Consider the following 23,410-nt stretch of genomic DNA (forward strand, 5'->3'; position numbering starts at 1 on the left):
ATTGAGCCTGATATATATACATATATGAATGGGGCGGGTGTAGCTGGCTTGAACTGTTTATTTTATTCTCACTGGCTGTTAGATAAGGAAATTTTCCATTGGAGCAATGCTTTCGCTGTGGCCAAGTTGAGGGTCGAGTTAATTCTATATGCGTCACATTCAGCTATTTTAGATTATCAATTTAACGTTTAGTCATAATTCAGGGCATAGGAATATTTATATACAGTATATATATATTTGTTTAAAATTCAAATAGTGTCTACATATAAGGCAGATGTTGATATACGAGTGCAATGTCATGGCATTGTGTTGCCTGAGTTTGACTAGAACAGAGATTAGCCAATGACGACAACGGCAACATACGAGCATACATATTACAGATATAGTATATAAATATATATATATATGGTAACTTTTGGCTGCTCCTTGCTTGGCACCTTACAACAGCAAATAATTGAGAACCTAAACAAGTTTTGCGATACAAACTCTAAGCTCGACATGCAACAGTGCCTGCAAAAAGTCAGAGAACGCACGGCAAGAATGCATTTAATTAAAACAATATGCACTTAATTAAAAAAACACAAACAAATCTCAATTTAAAGATATTTCAATGAACCTGCCCTCCGCACCCGGCCACAAATTGCGAACAATCTGAACAAATTGAAGCTAAAGCAACTGTTTTGCCATCGATATCGAAACACAGAGAGAGAGAGAGAGAGAGACTTAGAGAAAGAGAGAGAGAGAGAGAGAGAGAGAAAGGAGAGAGAGTGAGAAAGCGATTGAGTGAATGGGAGAAAAATCTAATCAGTAAATTGTTTAAATAGCTGCAAAAACAAAACTCACGATTACGCCCGTACCTGGCCGAGACATGGATAGAGACGAACCTGCTGCTCCAGGGGTAATTATCTACGCAATGTTTGATAACCACCGCTCGGTCTGACGTTTGTGTGGAAGTGTGTTTGCTTGTCGCTGATAAGCCGCATACATGCCACCAGATACAGCCCAGCTAAACTAACAACAGGCCACTCATCAGCGGGGCCGCCGCGAAAGCGCCAAAAGGCACGCACAGCGCCGCAAAAGGGCAAAGGATTCATTTGCTAATCTCCGCCGGGCTGGCTGGCCTCTTTAATCAATTGCCAAATAATGAATGCGTTACTCAGACGCCAGTTTGTCAGCGGGCAGCCAGAACAACAAAGAATTGCATCACAAACTGCGCTTGGATGGCGTCGCGATAGATATGCAAAAATATGCAAACCAAATGGCAACAAGCAGACAGACAGACGGACAGACAGAAGTCACTGACAAGCTAGAAATCAATCCTTACAATCACACAGAACGATGGAGTAGCAATCGACATGTGCAACTTTTTTGTGTGCGTGTGAAGTCTGTCTGTGTGTGTGTGTGCGCAAATTGAAACACGGCTCGGATACGTGCGAGCAAATAAAATGGTAGTGAGCGGGGTTTGTCAATGCAAACAAATCTGTTACTGGCAAACACGCAGAGCGCGTCCAGCACGCCATAAAGTATGCAGCAAAGCGAAAGCCAAAGCTAAAGCGAAAGCCAAGCCAAGCCAAAGCATCAGCCTGATCAACTGACCCCCAACTGACGTGCCACATGCCTCATGCCACGCGAAAATGCAAGCGCTGCGCTTTTGTAAGAGTCGGCTGTATGTATGTGAGTGTGTGTGTGTGTGTGCATTGTTACTGACCCGCAGCTCAGCCCCTCAGCCGTCCGTCCACTAAAGCTCCCGTTTAGCTTGTGATTCATTCATTGCACTGCCCGTCGGTCACTCAGGCTGTCCGTTCATCCGTCCGCTCCGTCTGACAGTCAGTCTGTCCATCCGTCTGTCAGGGCTGTCGCAGCGCTCAAACCGCATTGGCATGGCCATGCATCACGAGTGGCAGCCAACCAATTTGAGTCAAGTGGTGCGCACGTAAAAAAAAAAGAAGCAGCGGAGCCCAAAAAGCACGCTACAAATTTTATTTTCGTTCCGTTTCCTATTTTTTTACCCATTTCTGTATTTTTTTTTTTTTTTTCCTGTGCTTGGTGGGGTTAAGGGTAGAAATAACAAGCAATTTATTTGGCTATACTGCAAATTGTTACTCAACTCGCATTCGATCAACATCGCCGTCGTCGTCATCATCATCATCATCGGCATCAGCATCGATAACGTCATCATCAAGCTGATGGAGCTGCTAGTGGGCAATCGTCCTTGGTCGAACGTCATCATCAAAAATCGTTGATTGCAACAAAACAAATTACATTTTAAGAAGATTACTCGCTGTGCCCCTCGTTCGTTAGGTTCACATCGTATTGACCCCCATTGAGATCTGAGTCAGGATTGCCAGCGTGTATGCCTGTGTGTGTGTGTGTGTGTGTGTGTGTGTGTGTGTGTGTGTGTGTGTGTGTGTGTGTGTGCGTGTGGCGTCTGCACTATTAATAAATCATGGGGCATTTGTATGGCACGAGCGGCTTGGCGTTCTGTGTTGCCAGTTCCATTAGCACCTTGTCATAACTGAGCTATTATAAATGGTCTTTGGGCTTAAGCCCAATTGCTCAAAAGTCAATACGCTGAGATTCGTCAATGAAGATGAGATAAATGGCAAAGCATATATACTTATTAAGGGGCTTAGAAAGCATTTTGCTTAAATAGGCTTCCCAGTAGTCTTAAGCTGAGCAACAGTTTCACTCTAAATTCAAGTACAACTTAAAGCAATTGGGATTTAAAGTAAAGTAATTTAATGAACATGGGGCCGCTGCCTGTCCAAAGTGTTCGGTATCAGTGTGGCAGCAAATTGTCCCAGCAGTCCAATAAAAACATTTGTAATGATATTGCCCTAAACTGTTTACAAACGCTCGCAGGCGACGGAACATAAATAAAAAATAAAATTAAAAAAATAAAAAAAAAAATGAGGAAAAAAAATAAATGCAAAGAGGAGCTAGGACCCAAACATAACCAGCCGAATAAACGACCAATAAAAACGCAAGAAATTATAAAAAATTCATAATGTACAAGCACTAAAACAGAGCACGGGGATTGCCAGCTGAGTGGGCTGGTAGGGGGCGTGGCAGGCAGACCCTACCCTGCCATGAGTCACGGCTGGAGCTGAGTGGCAGGTCGGAAGCACGCGAATAAAATAAACCCAACAAAAACAAACAAAAAAACAGGAGAAAAAGGACAACTGAATAAAAATTGTGCAAAGCATTAAACATAACCAGAGAGCGAACACTAAGACGAGGGCTCGGTCCAGGTCGGGTAGTTGGAGTTGGAGCCACTCATTAGCCACGAAGCTCGACCATTTATGGGACAAGCATAAAGTGGGTAAATAAATGCAAGCGAATTGCACAACGAATGCGTTTGCGTTGGCTCAGCTCCCGCAGAATCTGGGCGCGCGCAACGTGGCGTATTAGCAATGTAATTTGATTTGATGTTTACGCGCGGGGCAGTGAGTGGGTGGTCTCGCTGCGATGCTTGATGGCTGTTGGTGGTTCAGAGCGGCCGTGATACAGCCGCATAATTGCGTTAAGCGCAAACATACGAAATTATCGCAGTTGCACTGCTAATTGGAGCAAGTGATTAAATTTAATTGCAACAGATAACAAGCAAAAATACTGCAGGCTAACGGCGCGACCTCCCCCCCAGTTATCCTCCTCCATGTGTTCGCATTTGTGCGAGTCATTTGGCTATTGTTTTAAGTACAAGTAAGGAAATTAACAGAAGATGACGGCGACTTAATGATCGCAAGTGAAAAGCAAAGTAAAAGCAATGAGGTGTTGTAATATATTCAGAACAAAAAAACAAAAAAAAAAAAAAACAGACCTAATATAATGAGTTGAAAAAATTGTGTAGCTAATTGGAAATTCGTGTGAAACATGCAAGAATGAATATGCAATTAGTCAAAGTAATATCTGATCTCTATAAATAAGTTCACACTAAACCTGTTTAATCACTTTCAAAATTCATAGATTGTAAATAAATTCCAGCTATTTGCTGGCAATGAACCGCTCGCCTATCACCAATAAAAACTTCAATTCAAAATCTATATTTGAATTTTGCATTGGCTTAAATAACTATACAATTTTCATATTTAAATATTTACGCACGCTATGCATACTATTTTCCTTATTTATGCATTGAGCAAATACATCAATGGAACACAAAATATATACAATTTACTTTTTCTATTTATTTTGCCAATTTTTTGTTGTAGTATTTGCCTGGGCAACTATCTAACATGAATATAAACTGAAATATGCTAACAGCACTTGGGCTAAGCGGCTTTGTCATGCAAATTTATTGAAAAAGGTCAGGTGAGGCGGGACAGGTTAGCCGAATCGAGCCAGCAGAGGGCGGGCTCACACGTCACAAGTTCAAAAGTCAGCAATTGGCAAAACATTTGAAAGCCACTTTACAAAGCATGTTAAACGGAAGAGTGCACAAAAGTTATTGCTAGACATACAATATAAAATGCATTTATATATATGAATACATATCGAAAAAAGAATCTATAGAGAATCTATCTACGCACATATGTATATATATATTTTTTATTGTGTGCTCCATTTCGTTTATTTGCATTTACAGTTTAGAATTTGTGCAGGCGTTTTTCCAATTTGTTTTTTTTTCAGCGCTCAAAGCAATTTCCACATTCACACGAATCACAACACTGCAAGCTGAATAACAATTAAAATTTATCCCATATAAATTTATATATGTATATACGTGCATACATATAAAAACATGCATTCACATCAATGGAAGATTTCGGAATTTCGCATTGCACTCATAACGCAAATTAGTATTAATTAAAATCAAACAATTATTTTATTTGGATAATCTCACATAGACAAAAGTCACAATTAAATAAATAGAGAATACATAATCATATATTTAGGCATATCGATTGCATGGCTTTGTGATTAATTGCACTGCAATTAAAGTAAATTAATTAATTGACACTCAAATCAGGGCAAACTTTTCAACTGCAACAAAAAAAGCGTAATTGCTATTGAGCACTTTATTAGGTGTTAATTAATGTCAAAAGCGGCTTTATTAAATTTGTAATTGCCAAGCTAGTGTTTGCTCAATTTTCGGATATTTAACTTTGTAAATATATAATTATTTTGACAGTTTATTCACTGGCAAGAGTAGAATCAATTTCCGCTTCAGTTAATTATGTTCTCAAATATTTATTTAGCCGTTCTTAACCATTTGTAGCCCTACCTTGAAATCTAGAGCTGCGAAATGTAATATATGGGCTCTAATTATGTATAGGCCGATTAAACATAGTTATTTATGAATCAACTGAAGATAACTCTAGTATAGAACTCGCAAATAAAGTTAAATAAATGAAGCTGAATAAACTGATATTATCATAAAAACAAAGCTTTATGCATTAAAGCCTTATCAGCCAAGCGGTACATAAAGAAACAAAAAATATATCAATAAAAATTAATCTCAATTGATAATTGATATTAAATATAGTTTTATTCAATATTGATTTAAAATTAGTTTTTTTTTTTAATTTTAAAAAATGTATTAATACTATAAAAAACAATAATTAGACAGAAATGATATTTCATATATTTTTAAATTTAAGAAAATTTTAGCGAGACCTAAAACAAAAAAGTTTTAAACACGCTCAATCAAATTTAATTGCCGTATGGTCTTAAAATATACAGCCTTTAGAATCGAAGCAATGAAGTACTAAATGAACAACTGCGAAAACTTTCTACTTTCAAGGTATTTAACTGAATGGAAGGCAAGCATTGACAGCCCCACCTATTGCCATGTAATTCGTTTCTATTTGTTATTTAGACTAAATGAGTATTTAATTTATGATCCGCTAAGTTTGAGCTGCTCGCAGCTATCTACGACGTCTCACGCTCTTGGCTGCTGAGACGTGTGAATTAACAATTAAATAACAATAAGAAAACTCTTAACTTACGTTTGCTTTGCGTAGTTTGTGTATTTCTTTCTCCCTCTCTCAATCTCCCCCTCTATCTGTCTCTGTCTCTTGCTAACAGCAGCCACAATGAATAAACAGCATTGACCCCGAAACACTTTTCTTATTTACTTTTTATTTTCGGGGGGTTTTTGTATTTTTAATGGAAACACGCAAATTCTCAATTGGGATTTTAAATATGTAACAGGTTTGCTTGTACGTGTGTGTGTGTGTGTGTGTGTGAGGGGGATGCGTGCTATAAATGGATACGTTAATTAAATTTGATGCGCGACACTTTTTGTTGAGGTTTGTAAAAAATTGCACTTTTGAATCAAAAACGTTTTGCTGCCTGCAATCATAATCATAAATATAAATAAAATATTAGTTGTAATTTGATTAAGAGGCAGGCGGGAAGGCAAGCCCGATGTGTGAAATGAGGTAATTTTTATTTAAAACGTACAACTACAAATCTTACGTCGAGCTAAACAGGTTTTTTCTTTTTGTATGTAATAAGGCATAGATAAACAAGCGCTGCAATGCGGGCAAATGGAAACCGAAACTGAAACCGAAACCGGAAAGCCGGAGCCACAAGAAAGCCTACATTGACTACATACTTATATATTTTAATTTCTCTTAGTTTTCTAACAATTTGTATGCATTCATATTCAAATACTAAACTAAAAATCTAGTCACGAAGCAAAAACAAATACAATTAATATCACTGCCTCACTCGTACACTCATGCAAAGGCAAAGCCAAACGCAAAAGATATGAAAAGACAACAGACAACAATAAAAACGCAGACACAGCGAAGCACACAAAAAAAAGAGTTGACGTTGACGTTACGCCGAACGTAGGCATAACGACGTAGCGATGTCAAATGTCGCACAAATCCAATTAAAAATAGTTAAAGTGACTTTATTTAAATAAAGAAATATCTTCATTTGTTTAATAGCCTGTCTGGAATATATATGTTTCTCAAGTTTTTGGCGTCATTGCTGCTGTTGCCGCATTGACACAGTTCGCGCTCTCTCGCTCGCGCTCTCTCATTCTTTTTGTTTTTGATTTTTGCCTTTGTTTTTTATGCCTTTGCACTCCACGTTGCTGGCGCTGTTACGTTGTTGTTGCTGCTGCTGCTGCCACTGCGGTTGTTGTTTATTTTTGTTGCATTTGTACAATTGTTACAATTGACGTGAACAATCAATTTTTAAGTGAGTTGTTTTTATGTGTTTTGTTTCAGATACTACGTGTATGCGAGCAAAGTTAAAAGAAAAACAAAAACATGTTGGCAAACACAAACAAGACACAACACATGCACACACAAACACCCAGAAACGGAGGTACGCACGCACACACACACTGACACTATTTTAGATTTGTTGTGCGAGGCAAGCAACAGCAACAACAAAACACGGCAGTCAGCGCTCGATGCCTATGATTCACTTCGGCGAGTGTTGCTTTTATATAAACAAATGTACATTGCAGAATTTTAACAAATCTTAAAATACACACTAATTATGAGAACAGAACAATTATAATTACAATAATGTGATGCGACGATAGCGGCGTCGGCTGCTGCACCGCGTAAGCTTCTGCGTCAATGGGGAACTTATTAATATTTATTTTTTATAGTGTTCTTTTTATTGTCGATGTCGCACGTATTGTCAAAAACTCGTAAATATATTCTTAAAATCTTGTTTTCGAATTTAGCGCAAAGTGAGCAATCAACAAAAATTTATCCGCGCCTAGAAATCACGACGGCCAAAAGTAGCAGACTGACTGTTATTAACAGTAAGCAATTCCTGGAAAAGGCAAATTGACATTAGAGATGCGAACGCATAAGCGGCTGTCAGTAACGATAACAAACATTTTTTATCGATAGATCTCTTATGCTATTTAGACTTATCTGTTTTCAGCTCTTGGCGCCAATATTTACTCTGCCGATGAGTGAGGCGAAGTCCGTCTGCTATTTATCGATAGCTTATTGTTGGTATTTTTCGCCGAGTAACATATGTTCGTTATTCGCCGTAGCTGTTCGCTCCATTATTTCGATCAAACAGAAACAGAATTAGCATATTTTTCATTTGCCCTTAAAGAAAGTTGATAAAAATGTGTTTCATTTAGCATATAATTCACCGAATATCACATTGCCAAAATGGATCAGCTTCTGGAAGAGGTGAAGTATAAAAGCAAATGCTTTGGGTGTGTTACAGAAATGTAGCAGATTTTTTAATGCGTATATTTTTTGTTTAGGTAAAAGCAAATGTGCAGCAGAAATTCAGTGAAATACGTGCTGCATTACATATGCGTGAAAAATTACTGCTACGCCAACTGGAGGTAATTGCAAATACGCAACGCGAACAATCAGCTCCCGTTTATATAGAATACGACACTGAAAATGACAAAGAAAGGTGCGAAGTGCGATTCGTCACGGGCGAAGATGAGGAGAAGCTGCTGACGGCTATTCGGAGCTTTGGGCAATTTCAACTGGACAGCAATATGCAGTTGGCGCTCCACCGCCTGCAGGACAACAGAACAGCTGGTCTGCGTAACGAGGACTATATTGAGCCGGTCGATGACCATGAGACCATGTACAAATGCCTGGAGGATCGGGTGGACAGCAGCAACTACTTTAATCTGAATGATGAGGTGCAACCAGAGGCCATTGTGGTGGACTTTTCGCGCAACAAGGCGTTGCTCGAGGACAACGCCAAGCGATCCATAATCAATATCACCTTGCAGGAAGCCAAAGATCTCATACGTCGAGCTAAAATCAAGCGCGAAACATTTGTGCCACCGCTAAATCTAGAAGAACTGGACGACGAACTTGAATCGTCCATAGCCGACGCAGTGTCTAGCCTGGGACGCAGCTGCCCTGATCCTCCGTCTGGCAAGCAAAAGCCAAAGACGCGCAAGCCCCGCTTCAAACCAAAGATAACCATCAACAATTGCAATGGCACCATCAACCTGCGCAATATCGCCAGTCTCACCATCAACTGTGCCAGCGAGGATGCTGTCAGCGCTGATCTGCCCCTAACCGATGGCGCTGCAGCTGCTGCTGCTGCAGCGCACACAAACTTACACCAAACGCTCTCAGCGGACTCGAGCAGCACCGCCACCGAACTATCCAGTTGCACACCTACCAGCTCCAACTACTCCAGCAATGCGAGCTCTCGCTCGCAGTCCAAGAAGCACAAAGGCGCTAAGAGAACAGAGGTCAAAGAGGAACCTCTCAAAGCCAAGAAAGAGCCGCATTCTCAGAGTGTGGAGAGCACGCCAACACAGCCCACCTCAACGGACACAAACGATGTTACCTGTGACTTTTATAATCGCCTCCTAAACGAAATCAAGAAGAGTCTAAAACAGAAGCCCACGCGCACATATGAAGCCGCACAGCAAGAGGCAGCAGCAGCCGCAGCAGCAGCAACAGTCACAAGCAGCGATGCAGTGCAGCCAACTACTGTTGCAGCCGACTCCAGTTGCGAGGAGCAGAGCCGAGGAGACGGGCCGGTCCAAGTCTCCAGCACGCAGGGCAGTGAGGCCAGCAAAACAACATTATCATCGCAGCTGCAGCCGGGCAAGCGTTTGGTATTGAAGAACTTTGAGAATTTGAAGATTATTTTGGAGGCCAACAGCGGCGACGAGGAATCATTTCATCCGGTGCAAATTGAGCAGTGGCTGGCAGAGATTATATCCGAAACGGACCTGGAACCCATGCAAAACACGGACATTCTCGAGCACAGCAAAATCCATAGCACCGAAAGCAACTGAGCGCAAAGTGTTTCAAAGAGCATCACAGTATTTCATAGATATACATAAAGCAGAAAGCATACATATATGCATATATATAATATAGTATCTGTAGATTCCTTAACTGGCGTTACTATCACATATTCACGGCTTTTGTGGTCCAAGTCTATGCATTTAAGATTTCGATATGTACCCCTGAAAAAAACTAAAACTAAAATGTTTCATGTACTTAAACTTAGCCTGAGTACTGCTAAATGCACTTTATTTTGTGACTTGTACATCACATTCCAAGACTTAAGAATCGCACTATATATTACAATACACACTTAAGTTTAGCACCTAAGATTTAGGCCAATTTCGTTGTCACCGTATTGCAAACCAAAAAAGCAAAAACAAAAACAAAAATATATTTGTATATTTCATTAGAGTGAAAGCGAAACGATTTGAGTACGCATTTAACATGTTTTCAATCCAAAAGACAAATCAAATTTCATTCACATTAACCGGTTGAAGGCCAGCACAGTGGTCACTCGCTAAATATAACGCTGTTCTATATAGATTGACAATTTGTCACAATTTCCAAAACATAAATAGTCTTACACATTTTTGAATATCAATTTAATTCACTTGCTAAATAAATATAAAATTATTATTTATAAATTTCAGTGTTTAAAAACAAATATGAATAAAAACGTTTATCAAAAGTCAAGCTTAATGCGTAGTTTGTGAATAGCAATTGTCGAACTTGTGAGCATTCACTGTAGTAAGAATAAATTTCATCATTTAGTTAGGGAACGTGTCAGGCTGATTGTGCGCACAGCTGAATTGAAATGACAGAGTTGGAACACTCGACGCCGCGTAATGGGGTTGGTTTGCATTTGCCTTCCAAATATGCCCGACTGATAAGCATATTGAATGTTGAATGGCAAACGAATAGTATACAATATCGCTTATTGTCTATGTACATTTATATAGCAATGAATAAGGTACTGAAATCGTCATCATGATTAGCTAAAAACAGAAGTTTAAACAAAAATTGAGTCTTAAAATTGTGATTATTACTAATATTTGCACGCTTTCGTCTTAAGAACTAGATAATTTCCTGATCCCATTTAAGTACACTTGATATGGAGAGAGCTTTACTCAGGAGCAGCCTTATCTCAGCTTAAGCGGAGTTGCTGATTATATCCAGCATGTAGGGAGTGAAGTAGGTTATAATACAATCGGCGCCTGCACGCCTGAAGCCCTTCATTGCCTCCAGCACAGCATCACGGAGCGGGAAGGCGCCCGCTTTCGCTGCGTGGCAGAGCATGGCATACTCTCCCGATACCTGATAGACGTACAGGGTATGGTATGGATAGGTGTCTTTGGTTTGACGCAGAATGTCCAAGTACGGCATGCCGGGCTTAACCATCAGCATGTCGGCGCCTTCACTAACATCGCGCTGTACCGCCCGCATGGCCAGGTTTCGAGAGCCACTGGGCAGCTGATAACAGCGACGATCTCCGAAGGCGGGCGCCGACTTTGCTGCTTCCCTGAAGGGACCGTAGAAATTTGAGGCAAACTTGGCCGAGTAGGCCAGCAGTGAGACGCTGGTGAGTCCAGCGTCCACTAAAGCCTGCTTAATGGCCCGCACCCGGTTGTCCATCATGTCAGATGGGGCGACGACATGTGCACCAGCCTTACCATATGCCACGGAGATTTCCGCTATGCGCTTTATACTCGGCTCGTTTTCCAAGCCATTGTCGCCCAGCAGACCGCAGTGGCCATGTGACGAATACGGACAGATGCATACGTCACATGCAAGCAGCAGAGTTGGAAACCATTCCCGCAGTTTGGGCAAAGCCAACACAACGGGATTCACACTCGAGTCAGCGTTCGTCGCTTGATCGTCCTTGTGCTCAGTTCCCACCACGCCAAAGAGCAACACAGAGGTCAAACCTTTTTTGACCAGCGGCTCCAAGTGCTCGCGTAATCGGTTCAGACCGTATCGCGATATGCCTGGCATACTTGCAATGGGTTGCACTTCATCGTCGTTGCTGATTATGAAGACAGGATACATCAAGTTATGTGGCAGTATTTCACAGCCAGACTCCTGCAGCAGTCGAAGAGTAGGATGATGTATAGCACTATGCAGTTTGCGATCCATTTTTACTTTAATTCGTTCCGCAGCAGCGGCGGCGCACGTCTTATGAATGAAATTGTGCTTTTCACTGGAGTGGAAATCGCATGTTGACCAATCGATGATTGCAGTTAGTTCTTATCGATATTGTAATCGGAATGTTTGGGGTATTAGTGCGCGCCAAATTGAAAATGCATTTTTGCTTTTGAGACAAAAAACAAGAATTGTTTATTTTGCGTACGACATTTTATTATTGTTTTTATTCAAATATATCAAGTGACATCAGCCATCAGCTACACTCCTAACACTCAATTTCTCAAAAACGCGCTTTAAAGTTCTAATTATATATAATATTATGTATGTTTATGAAAATACTAGACATTAATTATAATGTTAAATAATTAAATAAGCACAAATAAATACATAACACTTTCTTTTCGCCTTCTTTTCTTCTTGTCTTTGAGCCTGACTTAGTTTTAGTTTTAAAATCAATGAACATAAAACACAACTAAATCCTAACTTAAATTATATTAATTGGACTTTAAATATTTTTTTTGGTTTGGTTATCAGATGCTAGTTACAGCCCTTGGAAGTCTATTTTGTTGTTTTATTGTGTTGGGTGCTATTAGTGATGCTAAGTAGTTTCTTTGTCTTTTTGGTTACATTTGATGAATAGCCTCCACTAGGAAACCAGCGCATGATGGTAATGCACACGCTTCTTACGTTGCTTCTTGAGGGGCAAAATATTGTTTTGTAGATTCTGTGGCAGCTGCTGCGTCTTGGCAGCATGCAATATCACGGTGTAGCTGTGCAGTAACAGCGGCTCCTTGGTGCTGAGCTCAAGTGGATAGATTTGTATTGTGGGTGTGAGAACAATTTGCGTGTTGGATGTAGCATTTTGGATACACGATGTGGGTGTTGTTGTTGTTGTTGCTGTTGTTGTTAAGTTCGTACTAGTTGTAAGCTGCAATTGTGGTGCTTGTCGTCGTCGCATAACTGCTTCAATTTGAGCTGGTCAAGCGAAAGTTACTTGATAGAAGAGCCATTCTTCCATGAACGACGGCACAAAAGCTTTGGTTGTAGTAAATTTAACCTTCGGCTTAAGCAGTCGTAGCTGTTCCTCGAACAACTGCAACGATTCCAAGCAGCTGGTGCCATTGCCATGAGTTAGATATTTGCCATCCGGCTTGAGCAGCTGGAACGAATGCTCAAAGATGGTGCGTATAAAATCCCAGCATTCACCAATAGGTGCATCCGAAATGGGTATATCAGTTAAATCTCCAAAGACATAGTCAAACTTGCGACCCTCCGCAATGAACTTCTTCATATAGTCCACGCAATCGCCCACTATAATCTCATATTGATCGGTTTTGCGCTTCTCCAACACGTCGCCACAAATGCTGTTCAGATACTTGTTGCAAGCCTGCATAACAAGCTCATCAATTTCAAGCATGACCACATGCTTGGGCTTCTCTTTGAGCAGCTCATAGAGTAGAGCGCCATCTCCGCCGCCCAGAATACAAATCTCCTTGCCCTCGTAGTTCTCAATACCGCGGCCCATTAGGGTTTCCGTATAGATCAAATCAGATTCCGCAATATCTGCAACGGCAAAAACATTAGCAACCATTAGCAGTTGATTTAATTTCAGCTCGACTGCAACAGCGACACGTGACGTGTACCAAGTAGGCCTTGACCTTAATTTGATCTGTGTGGCATGGTCCTCGGCCTATGCAGGGGTTGTAAATTAACGTGCCACCGTGCCACCATGCCACTTTGCCAACGTACCACCGCGACACCGAGTGCTTGTGTGTAACTTACTCTGCAGCTCGTCTAAAATTAGCATGTTGCCCAGCGTCTTGGAGTGCAGGATTTGAATCTTCTGGAACGGCGAACGAGCCTCATAGACAAGGGTATCAATATCGTATTCGATAATGCGCTCATCTGCGAATCAATATTCAAAAGTTCAAAAGGATTAAATACAATATAGACTCAGGCTGCAAACTATTCACAACAACTGCAATCAACTGCAACCCTAGAGATCCTATATATACAGAATAACATACATGCATCAAAATTAACTGAAATAAAAACAGATAAATAATTAAACAAACAAATCATACAGATAGATCAGTGAACAGTTAATTAAAGGCCAAATAATTATAATTGCTCAAAAGTAAATTATTCGAATCACAAATGTAAGTATGCAACATGCTTTGTGCTTTTATCATGTATTTGTACGCAGTGCGAAAGTTGCTTTCAACTACTTATGACTTATGATTTAGCTTCTATAGTTTTTGTTTTTATTTTGATTATTTTGTATTATGATAGTAGAGTATACGGTATACGTTACCTGAGGATGGATAATACCTGGCGACATCGCCGCGCTTCAATGTTGGTATCTTTTGACCCGAAAGGGCTTGCAAACTTTTTGCTAGGGCATTTTCCAAGCGTTTGCCCTTCTGCTCAGTTGTTGAGTGGTTAATGTACATAGTGGTAGATGAAGTTGTTGTTGTTGTTGTAGTAGTTGTTTCAGTTGGTACCATGAGAGCGAGCGAGCGAACGAGCGAGCGAGCGGGGCAGGTGACACAGGTGCATTGGGCGTACGTACAATTTAATTTGGTTTACACATTTCGTTTGATTATAATTGAAGAAATTTCGATCATGGTTGTAAGATGATCATAGGCGATGATGGAGTTGATGTTCATATTGTTGATGATGATGGTGATGATGAAGAGAAGACCAAAGACATCGCATAGGTTTCATTTTTGTGTATTCATGGATATGAAAATAAAAAAGAGTTTATAGAAAAGAAAATCAAAATAATTAAGAATTCTTAAAATAATACAAATAATACATTGTTCGTTTTGATTTTGTTTTAGTTACTTATTTATTTATTTATTTTTTTTTCGGTTTCAATTCGATTTCTAGCACGACGGAACAAACATGCAAGAACTGCCGAAATTAGAAGGCAATTGCTATAGGTAAGCTAGGCAGCAAACCAATTTATATAGTATTTTGTATATTACATGGATGTTGTGGGCTACAATGAACGAAAACGAAAACAAGAAACACTTTTGGTTGTTGTGTGGTGTGACTGACAAGCCGCTTGCGAATTTATAGAGCCACACTACAATGGCTAGGGGCCGTGCAACCAAATAGTTGATGAATATGGATTTATATACTTGTCGAATCGATATATAAAGTGAACAGAAATTTGGATTGATTATAGTTGTTTTTTTGCTCTGCTTGGGTTGCAAGTTTTTGGCAATTGATTTTGAAGAGAGAATTCGGTAGAGGAAGGAATATATACGAGTAAATACAAGGATTGCGAAAGTTTTTGATATACTTTTGCATATATAACTAGCAAAAAAACTAAACTTATGTTTTTTTATGTAATATAGATATTCGACCAACCTGAGCTAGTCATGTATATGTCAATATATCCACCACGTTTTATAGGCGGTAAATACTTGGATCGATCGGAATCTAATTTCTGACGTAGAATAAGCTCCATTGTTCGCATGGTCTGCAATTGTAATGTTTCTTATTTAAGCTTCAAGAACATGACCTAAATATTATTTACCTACTGGGGATATATCAAAGCATATAAATTGCAAATGTAAATGCTGTGATGAAGTTAATTAATTAGGCAAATCAAAAGGAAACAATAAAATACACGATTCGATTCAGCTAGTAAAAGGAAATTTTCCGCAGCCACAAACTTTCGAATTGGCCCTTGTTAGTGTGGAATATATTTACATATGTATATGTATGTATCTATATAAGTTTATAGCCAGCACCGCAAACAACTATTTATAGTTCAGATTGTAGATTCATACGAAAATGGTAAGTATTCCTTAGACAAGTGCAGGTTTGTGTTTTATACTATACATACATATGTATATACATTTCTTTACTTTAAATGTAATACGATAAGCGTAATTTGCCGGCTAGACTAGTGATTTGATATTGTTCAGGTCTGCTTTACTGTACTATAAACATAAACAAAAGCAAACCTTACTGAGAAGCGCAGCTGGTCAGTGCCGAGCGCATGCAAATCATTTCAAGAATTTCCACATATTTACTCAAACCTGCAAACACGTGCTTCGAAGAGAGAGCGAGTGAGAGAGAAACATAGCGAGATAGAAATCATGCTAGCTGCCGGGCCGATGTTTGCATACCCTAATCAAGATAACAAAAAGCTCTCTCCCTACTTTTCGTTCAAGATAATGTGAAGATTTACAGTTCGAATTTACTAAGTACATCAAATTGACCGAACATAGAATAATTACGGTATACAAATTAGACAAAGTATGATATAAGAGTTACATGTCAAGTCTATACCCCCATCCATACATAGTTAAATTTTAAGGTCTTGGCCATATGAAGCTCGAATGCCTTGAAATACGATGCGCCCATCGCCTTCCACTCCCACTTTTGAAGGGTGCAAATACAATGCTAACGGAAAACAAGTAAGAGTGCTCTAGTTCAGACTGCTCGACGAGCAGATGCTCTGAGCCGTATACAAAAACAATAAATATGAAATGTCTAGCACGAAAAAAAATTCCGTCGAAATAATAATAATATCAAATAGGAACTCATATACGCTGAGTATAAATTGCAAATATCAAGACACTCTCTTTTGTAGTTTATTTCGAATTTTAATGAAACTAACATACCCTGAAAACCCATTTCCAGGGGGCTCAGGGTATAAAAAACGGTCAAGTGCATGAGACACACCCCCGCCAAGGGGCCTCGCGCACACACACAGTTACGAAAAATCAATTTCACTTCCCGCTGCCGCTTTGGGCCCTTTCGGTTCCACTCACATACACATACACACACACACACACACACACACACATTTCACAGCTAGTCGTAGTCTTACTGTACGCCCGTGTCCGTGATTTACTTTCACACGTGTATGTGCCAAAAAAAAATACATATATAAATTTACATATGTGTATATGCAAAATTTTGTTTCACAAAATAACCATGGTGCGTATTTTATACATACATACATCTAAGGATAAGACTGGTTCCTTTCCGGCAGCCAAGTAATACTCCACATTGATGGTTAACAAACCCTGTTGGAAGATGCGGCACGTTATAATTGTGTCCTTATTCTCGTGCAGCACCGAAAAGTATCCATTATCCATGGATTCCATAGAATAGGCAAGTTCCAATTGGGTGAACACATGTTCTAGCTCGTTGCGAACAATGCGGGCCACTTCTTGGCGTTGTATTGAAGTCGCTGTTTTTCCAGCATCCAGTGTAAAATCAAAAAGTATTGTCTGGGCAGCCATGGCGAAATTGTCTGAGGTTCAGCCCGCCGAATGTGCAAAATACGAATGCAGGTTTTCCTGGTGCTGGATGCGCTTTTATTCTAGCGATACGTGATTAGATCGAATATTATGTCATATCGATATCTTCTTGTGTGAGTAAAAAGTGTGGCCGTATGCTTTCAGAGAAATAATGTGCTCAACTCGTAATCAGCTGTTCGATTTGTTTACTTTTTTGTTACTTGTTTTTGTATGATATTATAAATGAAAATGGGTCACAATCTGCCTATACTAATTACATCTCATATAAAATAAGTGAACTACATTTATATACCAAGGGGAACATACTTTTAAGTAGAGTCTTTCGCATTTCGAATTTAATTTTTGAAACAGAATTTGAACAGTATGAAAGAAATTAACATATGTATGTTAAGGCAATGTTAAGTATACTCTTACGATAGACGATAGAAATTATTAATCTAAAACCATCGCAATCGACGAATCGAGTAACCGACTGTCAGAGTATCGAGTAACTTAAGCAAATAAACAATATTTATTTTGCTTTAGTGATTGCGGGCACCGAACAGGCACACAATGTGTTAAAAGGTACAAGGTCGTGAAATAAAGTGTCAATGCTGCAGAGTGCCTGAACCTGAACTTGAAACAAGTTGTGACAAAAAGTGTGAGCTTTTGCTGCTGCTGTTATTGTTGTTGTTTTCTATTGCTGCTGGCCGAGACTTCGCCAGATTCCTCGCCTCATAGGCGTTCAAGGCAAAGACACTGCGCGTTCGTTTGGCGGTAACAATAGGCTGCTAATTATAAATCCCAGCATAAGAGCGCACCGGCGCACAAATCAAGTGATGTCGCTGGCAGTCTTTTTTTTTATTATTTATTTTTTTATTTGTGCTTTCATCGTGCGTGGGCGGACGTCACAGCCGCAACATCGCAGCATGCTTTGCAGATGCCAATTTCGTTACGTCGTCGTTATATAGTTCTTTTTGTTTCACCACCCCCTTTTGTATGCTATTTGCGCGCCCCCCTTTCAGCAGCCCTTGCCCACGTCTGTTGGCGCCGCCAGCATTGCTCTGGGCAACGCCAAAGCAAGCGGGCAGGGTGGATTTAAGTGTTTCGCTCCGCGACAGCTTTTTTATTACATGTGCTTACACTTTATATACACATATTGATTTTTTGCTTTTCATTTTCGCCCACACAGCTGTTCCTGCAAATTGTGGTTTTTTATGACCAGTAGAAGTCGCAGAAGTCTAAATCACAGGTGAGTTCCGAGCATGGGTAGCTATAAAAAGAAAAGTAATTATAAAATTCTCAACATATTTGTAGGCAAAGGCACAGCACAGTTGTTTGCTCACCATGGGCTGAGCATAGCAGCAGCGAAACATCACATATGGAGTGCAGCCTGTTCAAAGTGTAGTCAGATTTTCGACACATTGTATACGCACAAGAGGCTAATTAGAAAGCGCTAAATGTAAACACTATCGAAGCACAATTGAAAACATGTGATAATAGCTGATGAAGCACAGTATTACACCTGCAGAGACTTGCATGAGCAGCTAACACCTAGGATCCCCAACAAACACAACTCGAATATAAACTTATTTACCTCGCTGCGTCCACACAATTGTACATCATGCAGCAGAGTGGGGCTGGCAGTGAGGAGCGCATTACCGGCAGTCCACGCAGCGCACAAAAGACTGGCAGCACATTGTTTGGGCTGCTGAGCAAGCGGCCCAGCAAGGTGGAGCCACATCCTGTAACACCTGATTCACCAAAATCTCAGCGACGACCAACGTCTGCTTGTGGGCAATATGATGTCAGCTTTGCCAAATGCTCGGCGGAGTCGAGCAACAATCACAAGAGCCAAACGTTGCCAGCCAACGCTGCCAATTGCAATGCCACGCAGATGCTGGACAAGTCGCACAGTGGACTAATAAGCTTCCATAGACGCGACAACCCAACGTCTAAGAGCAAATCTCACACACATCGCTACAGCGATACGGGGTCCCAAAGCGATGGCGGTGCTGATGTCGTAATGCGTCGCAAGTCGCCCAAGAAGCGTTCGCCCAATCACAATCGGTTCAGCCATCAGTTCAGCCTGTGCTGCAAGGCTGAGAAGAAGCCCATGACGCCACCGGTATCTGTGCGCTATAATTCGATACCCGATGCTGTGGTTAATGCAACGGCAAGCAACGTGCTGCGGCGCGACAATCTGTCGCTCAGCTGGAGCATGATGGACAATTCGGGTTCGATGAATTCGCATTCAAGCGAAGGAGCTGCTTCGTATCAGCGCCCACGACCGTCGAGCGAGTGCGCCAGTGCACCCGAATCTCCAGTGGCCAGCAAAACCTTCTTTGAGCAAAGCGGTGCAAGCGCCACCGGCTCTACGCAACAGCATTTGCACTACTCTCCATCCAGTTCGTCCAACAAGAGCGACAGAGTGAATCGGGCGCCCATCCGACCCATCGCTGTGTCTGCGTGCCGTTCACGGCTGCGCCTCAAGTTGTTTCCACCTGGCCAGGAGCTGCCGCCTCTGCATCCAGAGGAGAGTGCGGAAACATTGAAGCGTGCCACAACGCCGCAGCACATGTCTTCGCCCAACATTGCCACACAGCCGGATACGCTCGATGTGGGCATCCAAGAGATGCCCGGTATGCGTTTCATGTCGCACGAGAACATGACGCTGCGTCGCCAAGGATCTGGCTCCAATTTGGCTCGCCAGGCATTGATGGCTGCGCAGGCATTGAATCTCATACCGGCGGACAAGGCACGGGAGCGTAGCTATCTGGATGGACGACTGGGCTCATCCTCGCTGTTGGGACCAAGCGAGCTGAGCCGCGTGCTCCCCCAAAAAGAGGTCACCATATTCGTTGGCACCTGGAATATGAATGGCCACAGTCCACCCAAGTAAGTGGGAATTCCAATAGACTCTATTTCCATAATAATATTTATCGATTTTTTAGGCAAATGAACGATTTTGTTTTACCTTCGAATGTGGAGCATGTGCCCGACCTGGTTGTTATGGGCACTCAGGAGTCCACGCCGGATCGTTTTGAATGGGAAGTGACGCTGCAGGAAACGTTGGGTCCGTCGCACGTGCTTTTCCATTCGACCACACTCGGCACCCTTCATCTGGCTGTCTACATGCGGCGTGATCTCATTTGGTACTGTTCGGCGCCAGAGGATGCTTCGATGTCTGTGCGCACGGGCTCGGCATTTCGGACCAAGGGCGCTGTGGCCATATCGTTCTGTCTGTTCGGCACATCCATGCTATTCGTGACTTCCCATTTAACCGCACACCAGCAGAAGGTGAAGGAGCGTGTGTCCGATGTCAAGCGCATTATAAATGCATTGGATCTGCCCAAAAATCTGCCAAACATGCGTCACAAGAACAAGGATGTTACGCAGAACTTTGACAATGTGTTCTGGTGTGGCGACCTTAACTTTCGGCTGGGCGAGCCACGCGAGAAGCTACTCGAGTGGATACAAAATACGAAATTTCCGCTACCCTCGCATTTGCCACATGGTTACATGCACACGGATCAGCTCTCGTCGGTGCTGGCCGATGGCGCTGCCTTCCGTGGCTTCATGGAGGCAAATATTACATTTCCGCCCACGTACAAGGTGAGTTTAGGCAGCGGGAGTCAACATTCAGTGTATAATTCTCTGTGCTCATTTTCAGTATGATCCTGGAAGTCAGAATTTTGATACGTCTTCTAAGCAGCGTGCGCCTGCTTATACGGATCGCATTCTCTACAAATACCGTCAGGTGCAGGGATTAGTCATACGCCGACAGAGCACGGTGCCGGGTGTATCTACGCCCACGCAGCCTTACGTCCAATGTTTGCTGTACGATTCTGTGCCGTCTATAACTACATCCGATCACAAGCCAGTGTGGGCTTTGTTTCGCACACTCATCCGTGCTGGCACCGATACGTGAGTGGCTGCCAAATAGTTGAAAGCAACAACAACTCAAATATCTCTTCTTTCTTTTAGTATACCCCTTGCTGCTGGCCTGTTTAATCGCGACATTTACTTGGAGGGCATGCGTCGTCGTCTGAATAATCAATATACGGGCGCCTCCGCTGTCTGTGCCATTCAGTAAAAGCAACAAAGTGCTAATATATACATATACATGCATATATAATATCCAAGTCTATTCAGTGAAAAATGCTAGTCATGTTAACTATACCAAATCAGCTTATAAGCTGTCCCAATGCTTTACCACGGTTGTGTGTGGCCTTTATAGCATATAGTTAGTTAGTCGTTAAATTCTTTAGTCGAATACCGAATACTCTACTTGATACCATGTTCGAATATATATTTAGTTGATAGGCGCTGCCGTTGCCTTGAGGCCTTAATGTAAAACGTTCCTTGCGAAATAGGGGCGCAGTCATAATGGAATCTAATTATGGCCCAAGCATTAGTGTATAGGCTAGTTGAATCTATTAGCTAATAACTTAGTGCAAATATATAAATGAAGTGAAAAGTTGAATGTGAATAATATTAAATAGCAGTAAATATATACATATACATATAAATATTTAATAGTATTGTTGGAACAACAGTTGTTAATTGTTATATTTCTATATAAGTATATATTTATTATTTGAAGCTTGTTGAATTTTTGTTGTTTTAAGTTTGCTCTGGTAAAAACTGAATCTATTTTTTTTTTATATAATATATATATTTATTTATTTGTATCTATATATTTAGTTTATCTTTAATATGTGCATTAACATTTTGCAATTGCAATAACAGCTATTGGCGTTGGGGCGACGGCCCTCGACAAAGCGAAACTCATAAGCGGAGCCCATGGGAGCAAACCAACAGACAAGCTGGCAAGCAGGCAGGCGGGCAGGCAGGATGTGCCCGCGGCTGGCACTCGACTGTGCAGCCGCTCGTTTATTTACCCAAAAAATGCGCCAAAAAGGCCAACATCAGCAGCCGGAGTCGCATGTGCCCCTTGAACCCCCAGCGCCCTGGCTGCGTCCAGCATGCAGCAATTCAAACCGTAAAGCCCTCTCCGCACACACGCAAATATGTTAAACTTTTGACCAATTTCAACTCGAGTTGGATGCCGCTGGTGAGCGGACGTTGGACGCGCTGCAATTTATTGCCATGGCGATTGGCATCGGCCGATGCTGGCAGCATCGACATCGACATCGACATCGACATCGGTAACGACATCCATGTCCCATAAGTAGCCCCGCGGTGCTGCAGCCGGAACAGTTCGGTTGTGGTTATGACCATGTGGATGCTCCTATGTGTGTGTGGGTGTGTGTGTGGGTGTCTGCGAGTGTGTGTGTGCTTGCACTCTTTTAGTGCGTCTCGGTGTCATCCAATTGACCAAAATCATTGAAGGGCCCCAACGCGAAGGATGAGTCAAGTGGCTTTGTATTGGCCAGTCTGTGTGCTGCGGCTCCAACCCTCAACCTAGCAAACCAAAAAAAAAGAGTAAAACGAGAAAGAATAAGAGCAGCAACAATAACCGTTTTGTTTATTGCAATTTCTGCGCTGCGGTTGCCATTTGCCAGTTGCTGCTAGCGAAATTCATAAAGTTTGTGCCTACTTTTCATAGTGGGTTTGAGGCGATGGCCGAAATTAGTTTTTTGCAGCTCAGCTGGGAATGCATTTCACATATTTGTATCACATATATTTATTATATAAATGCTGCAATGCTGGCTAGTTATTGTTGAGCCAACAATTTTGCAACTCATTTCCGTTGCCCCGCATCACACGTACGAAAAATTAACCGCAATATTTGAAATTATATTAACATTGAAGACAGCCAACTTGGCGCATAAAAACTGTGTGCCTGTACTTCTCTCTCTCCCTCTCTCCCTCTCTCTCTGTGTGTGTGTGTGTGCTGCACATTAATATCCTGTGCGCACTCGTACGTGTTAATATGACTTTATGACTTCATATGTGTCCATATTTTTTGTCGTCTCTTTTGGCGCTTCACACTAAAAAGTTTTATTGTTAGTTACGCCGCTCTGCCACTGCCGCTGGCAGCATCAAAGCAACAATTTTTATTCAAAGTGTTGGAAGATGCACAAATTATTAAAATTTCGCATGTGCCACCCCTTTTGGCAGACTGAGTACTGCATGCACTGCATATATATCAGGCACTCGCATCGTCAGACAGTTGAATTCTTGATATGTAACTGCAGAATGGCAGGAAGGATAACGATGTGGATTATGATGGACTGACTGACACGCTCACAGTGAAAGCAACTGAGCTATTCTATGGAAAATGTCAAATGAATATGGCCCTGTTTTATATGAAATCCCAATCAA

General features: G+C 41.4%; 5 protein-coding genes across 12 annotated transcripts in view; 2 read left to right on the forward strand and 3 right to left on the reverse strand.

Annotated features, from left to right (window-relative positions):
• The window catches only part of app (Palmitoyltransferase app), a 52,083-nt gene extending 44,338 nt beyond the window's left edge, over positions 1 to 7,745 (reverse strand). For 2 of the 3 annotated variants that reach the window (XM_089259301.1, XM_089259302.1), the window contains exon 1: positions 7,487 to 7,739. The gene's annotated coding sequence lies outside the window, so the exon portion shown is untranslated. Of the gene's footprint in view, positions 1 to 7,486 lie in introns of all 3 variants that reach the window. The other variant, XM_089259300.1, reaches the window with a different exon arrangement.
• A 232-nt stretch (positions 7,746 to 7,977) lies between these two features.
• On the forward strand, positions 7,978 to 10,403 carry LOC108652324 (uncharacterized). Its single transcript, XM_018102487.3, has 2 exons — positions 7,978 to 8,120; positions 8,198 to 10,403. Exons 1-2 carry the CDS (start codon positions 8,100 to 8,102, stop codon positions 9,713 to 9,715), a joined length of 1,539 nt encoding a protein of 512 aa, XP_017957976.1. The 5' UTR covers positions 7,978 to 8,099; the 3' UTR covers positions 9,716 to 10,403.
• Pbgs (Porphobilinogen synthase) lies at positions 7,988 to 11,926 on the reverse strand. Its single transcript, XM_089259202.1, has one exon. It carries the CDS (start codon positions 11,841 to 11,843, stop codon positions 10,860 to 10,862), a length of 984 nt encoding a protein of 327 aa, XP_089115328.1. The 5' UTR covers positions 11,844 to 11,926; the 3' UTR covers positions 7,988 to 10,859.
• A 114-nt stretch (positions 11,927 to 12,040) lies between these two features.
• Positions 12,041 to 17,276, reverse strand: Sms (spermine synthase). 3 transcript variants are annotated; one of them, XM_018102386.3, is made up of 5 exons: positions 16,838 to 17,264; positions 14,167 to 14,275; positions 13,880 to 13,894; positions 13,635 to 13,757; positions 12,041 to 13,415 (listed from the first exon to the last, which is right to left on the reverse strand). In XM_018102386.3, the coding sequence occupies exons 1-5, from the start codon at positions 17,120 to 17,122 to the stop codon at positions 12,832 to 12,834; spliced, it is 1,116 nt and encodes a 371-aa protein (XP_017957875.1). In that variant the 5' UTR covers positions 17,123 to 17,264; the 3' UTR covers positions 12,041 to 12,831. The 3 variants fall into 3 exon arrangements, with proteins under 3 accessions (XP_017957875.1, XP_017957876.1, XP_017957878.1); XM_018102387.3 differs by lacking the exons at positions 13,880 to 13,894; positions 14,167 to 14,275 and adding an exon at positions 15,231 to 15,342 and having other exon boundaries at positions 16,838 to 17,276; XM_018102389.3 differs by lacking the exon at positions 13,880 to 13,894 and having other exon boundaries at positions 16,838 to 17,259.
• A 282-nt stretch (positions 17,277 to 17,558) lies between these two features.
• INPP5E (Inositol-3-phosphate synthase) lies at positions 17,559 to 21,810 on the forward strand. 4 transcript variants are annotated; one of them, XM_018102385.3, is made up of 6 exons: positions 17,559 to 17,704; positions 18,312 to 18,371; positions 18,437 to 20,017; positions 20,074 to 20,734; positions 20,793 to 21,046; positions 21,107 to 21,810. In XM_018102385.3, exons 3-6 carry the CDS (start codon positions 18,744 to 18,746, stop codon positions 21,213 to 21,215), a joined length of 2,298 nt encoding a protein of 765 aa, XP_017957874.1. In that variant the 5' UTR covers positions 17,559 to 17,704; positions 18,312 to 18,371; positions 18,437 to 18,743; the 3' UTR covers positions 21,216 to 21,810. The 4 variants fall into 4 exon arrangements, with proteins under 4 accessions (XP_017957874.1, XP_089116737.1, XP_089116736.1 ...); XM_089260611.1 differs by lacking the exon at positions 17,559 to 17,704 and adding an exon at positions 17,754 to 17,778; XM_089260610.1 differs by lacking the exon at positions 17,559 to 17,704 and adding an exon at positions 17,783 to 17,884.
• Positions 21,811 to 23,410: the final 1,600 nt, after the last annotated feature.

The sequence above is a fragment of the Drosophila navojoa genome, chromosome 4, assembly GCF_054131105.1.
Source record: "Drosophila navojoa isolate 15081-1374.11 chromosome 4, UAZ_NAV_1.0, whole genome shotgun sequence".
In the NCBI taxonomy this organism is placed as follows: domain Eukaryota; kingdom Metazoa; phylum Arthropoda; class Insecta; order Diptera; family Drosophilidae; genus Drosophila; species Drosophila navojoa.

Excerpts from the sequence above, each read along its gene's own strand:
- LOC108652324 (XM_018102487.3), top strand. The coding sequence starts at position 8,100 with ATGGATCAGCTTCTGGAAGAG. Across the intron at positions 8,121-8,197 it reads TGGATCAGCTTCTGGAAGAG|GTAAAAGCAAATGTGCAGCA; the intron begins GTGAAGTATAAA and ends TTTTTTGTTTAG.
- Pbgs (XM_089259202.1), bottom strand. The coding sequence starts at position 11,843 with ATGGATCGCAAACTGCATAGTGCTATACATCATCCTACTCTTCGACTG.
- Sms (XM_018102386.3), bottom strand. The coding sequence starts at position 17,122 with ATGGCTGCCCAGACAATACTTTTTGATTTTACACTGGATGCTGGAAAA. Across the intron at positions 14,276-16,837 it reads AACCAGTCTTATCCTTAGAT|AAGGGCAAACGCTTGGAAAA; the intron begins GTATGTATGTAT and ends ACAACTGAGCAG. Across the intron at positions 13,416-13,634 it reads AATTTTAGACGAGCTGCAGA|ATATTGCGGAATCTGATTTG; the intron begins GTAAGTTACACA and ends TTGCCGTTGCAG.
- INPP5E (XM_018102385.3), top strand. The coding sequence starts at position 18,744 with ATGCAGCAGAGTGGGGCTGGCAGTGAGGAGCGCATTACCGGCAGTCCA. Across the intron at positions 20,018-20,073 it reads AATGGCCACAGTCCACCCAA|GCAAATGAACGATTTTGTTT; the intron begins GTAAGTGGGAAT and ends TCGATTTTTTAG. Across the intron at positions 20,735-20,792 it reads CATTTCCGCCCACGTACAAG|TATGATCCTGGAAGTCAGAA; the intron begins GTGAGTTTAGGC and ends GCTCATTTTCAG.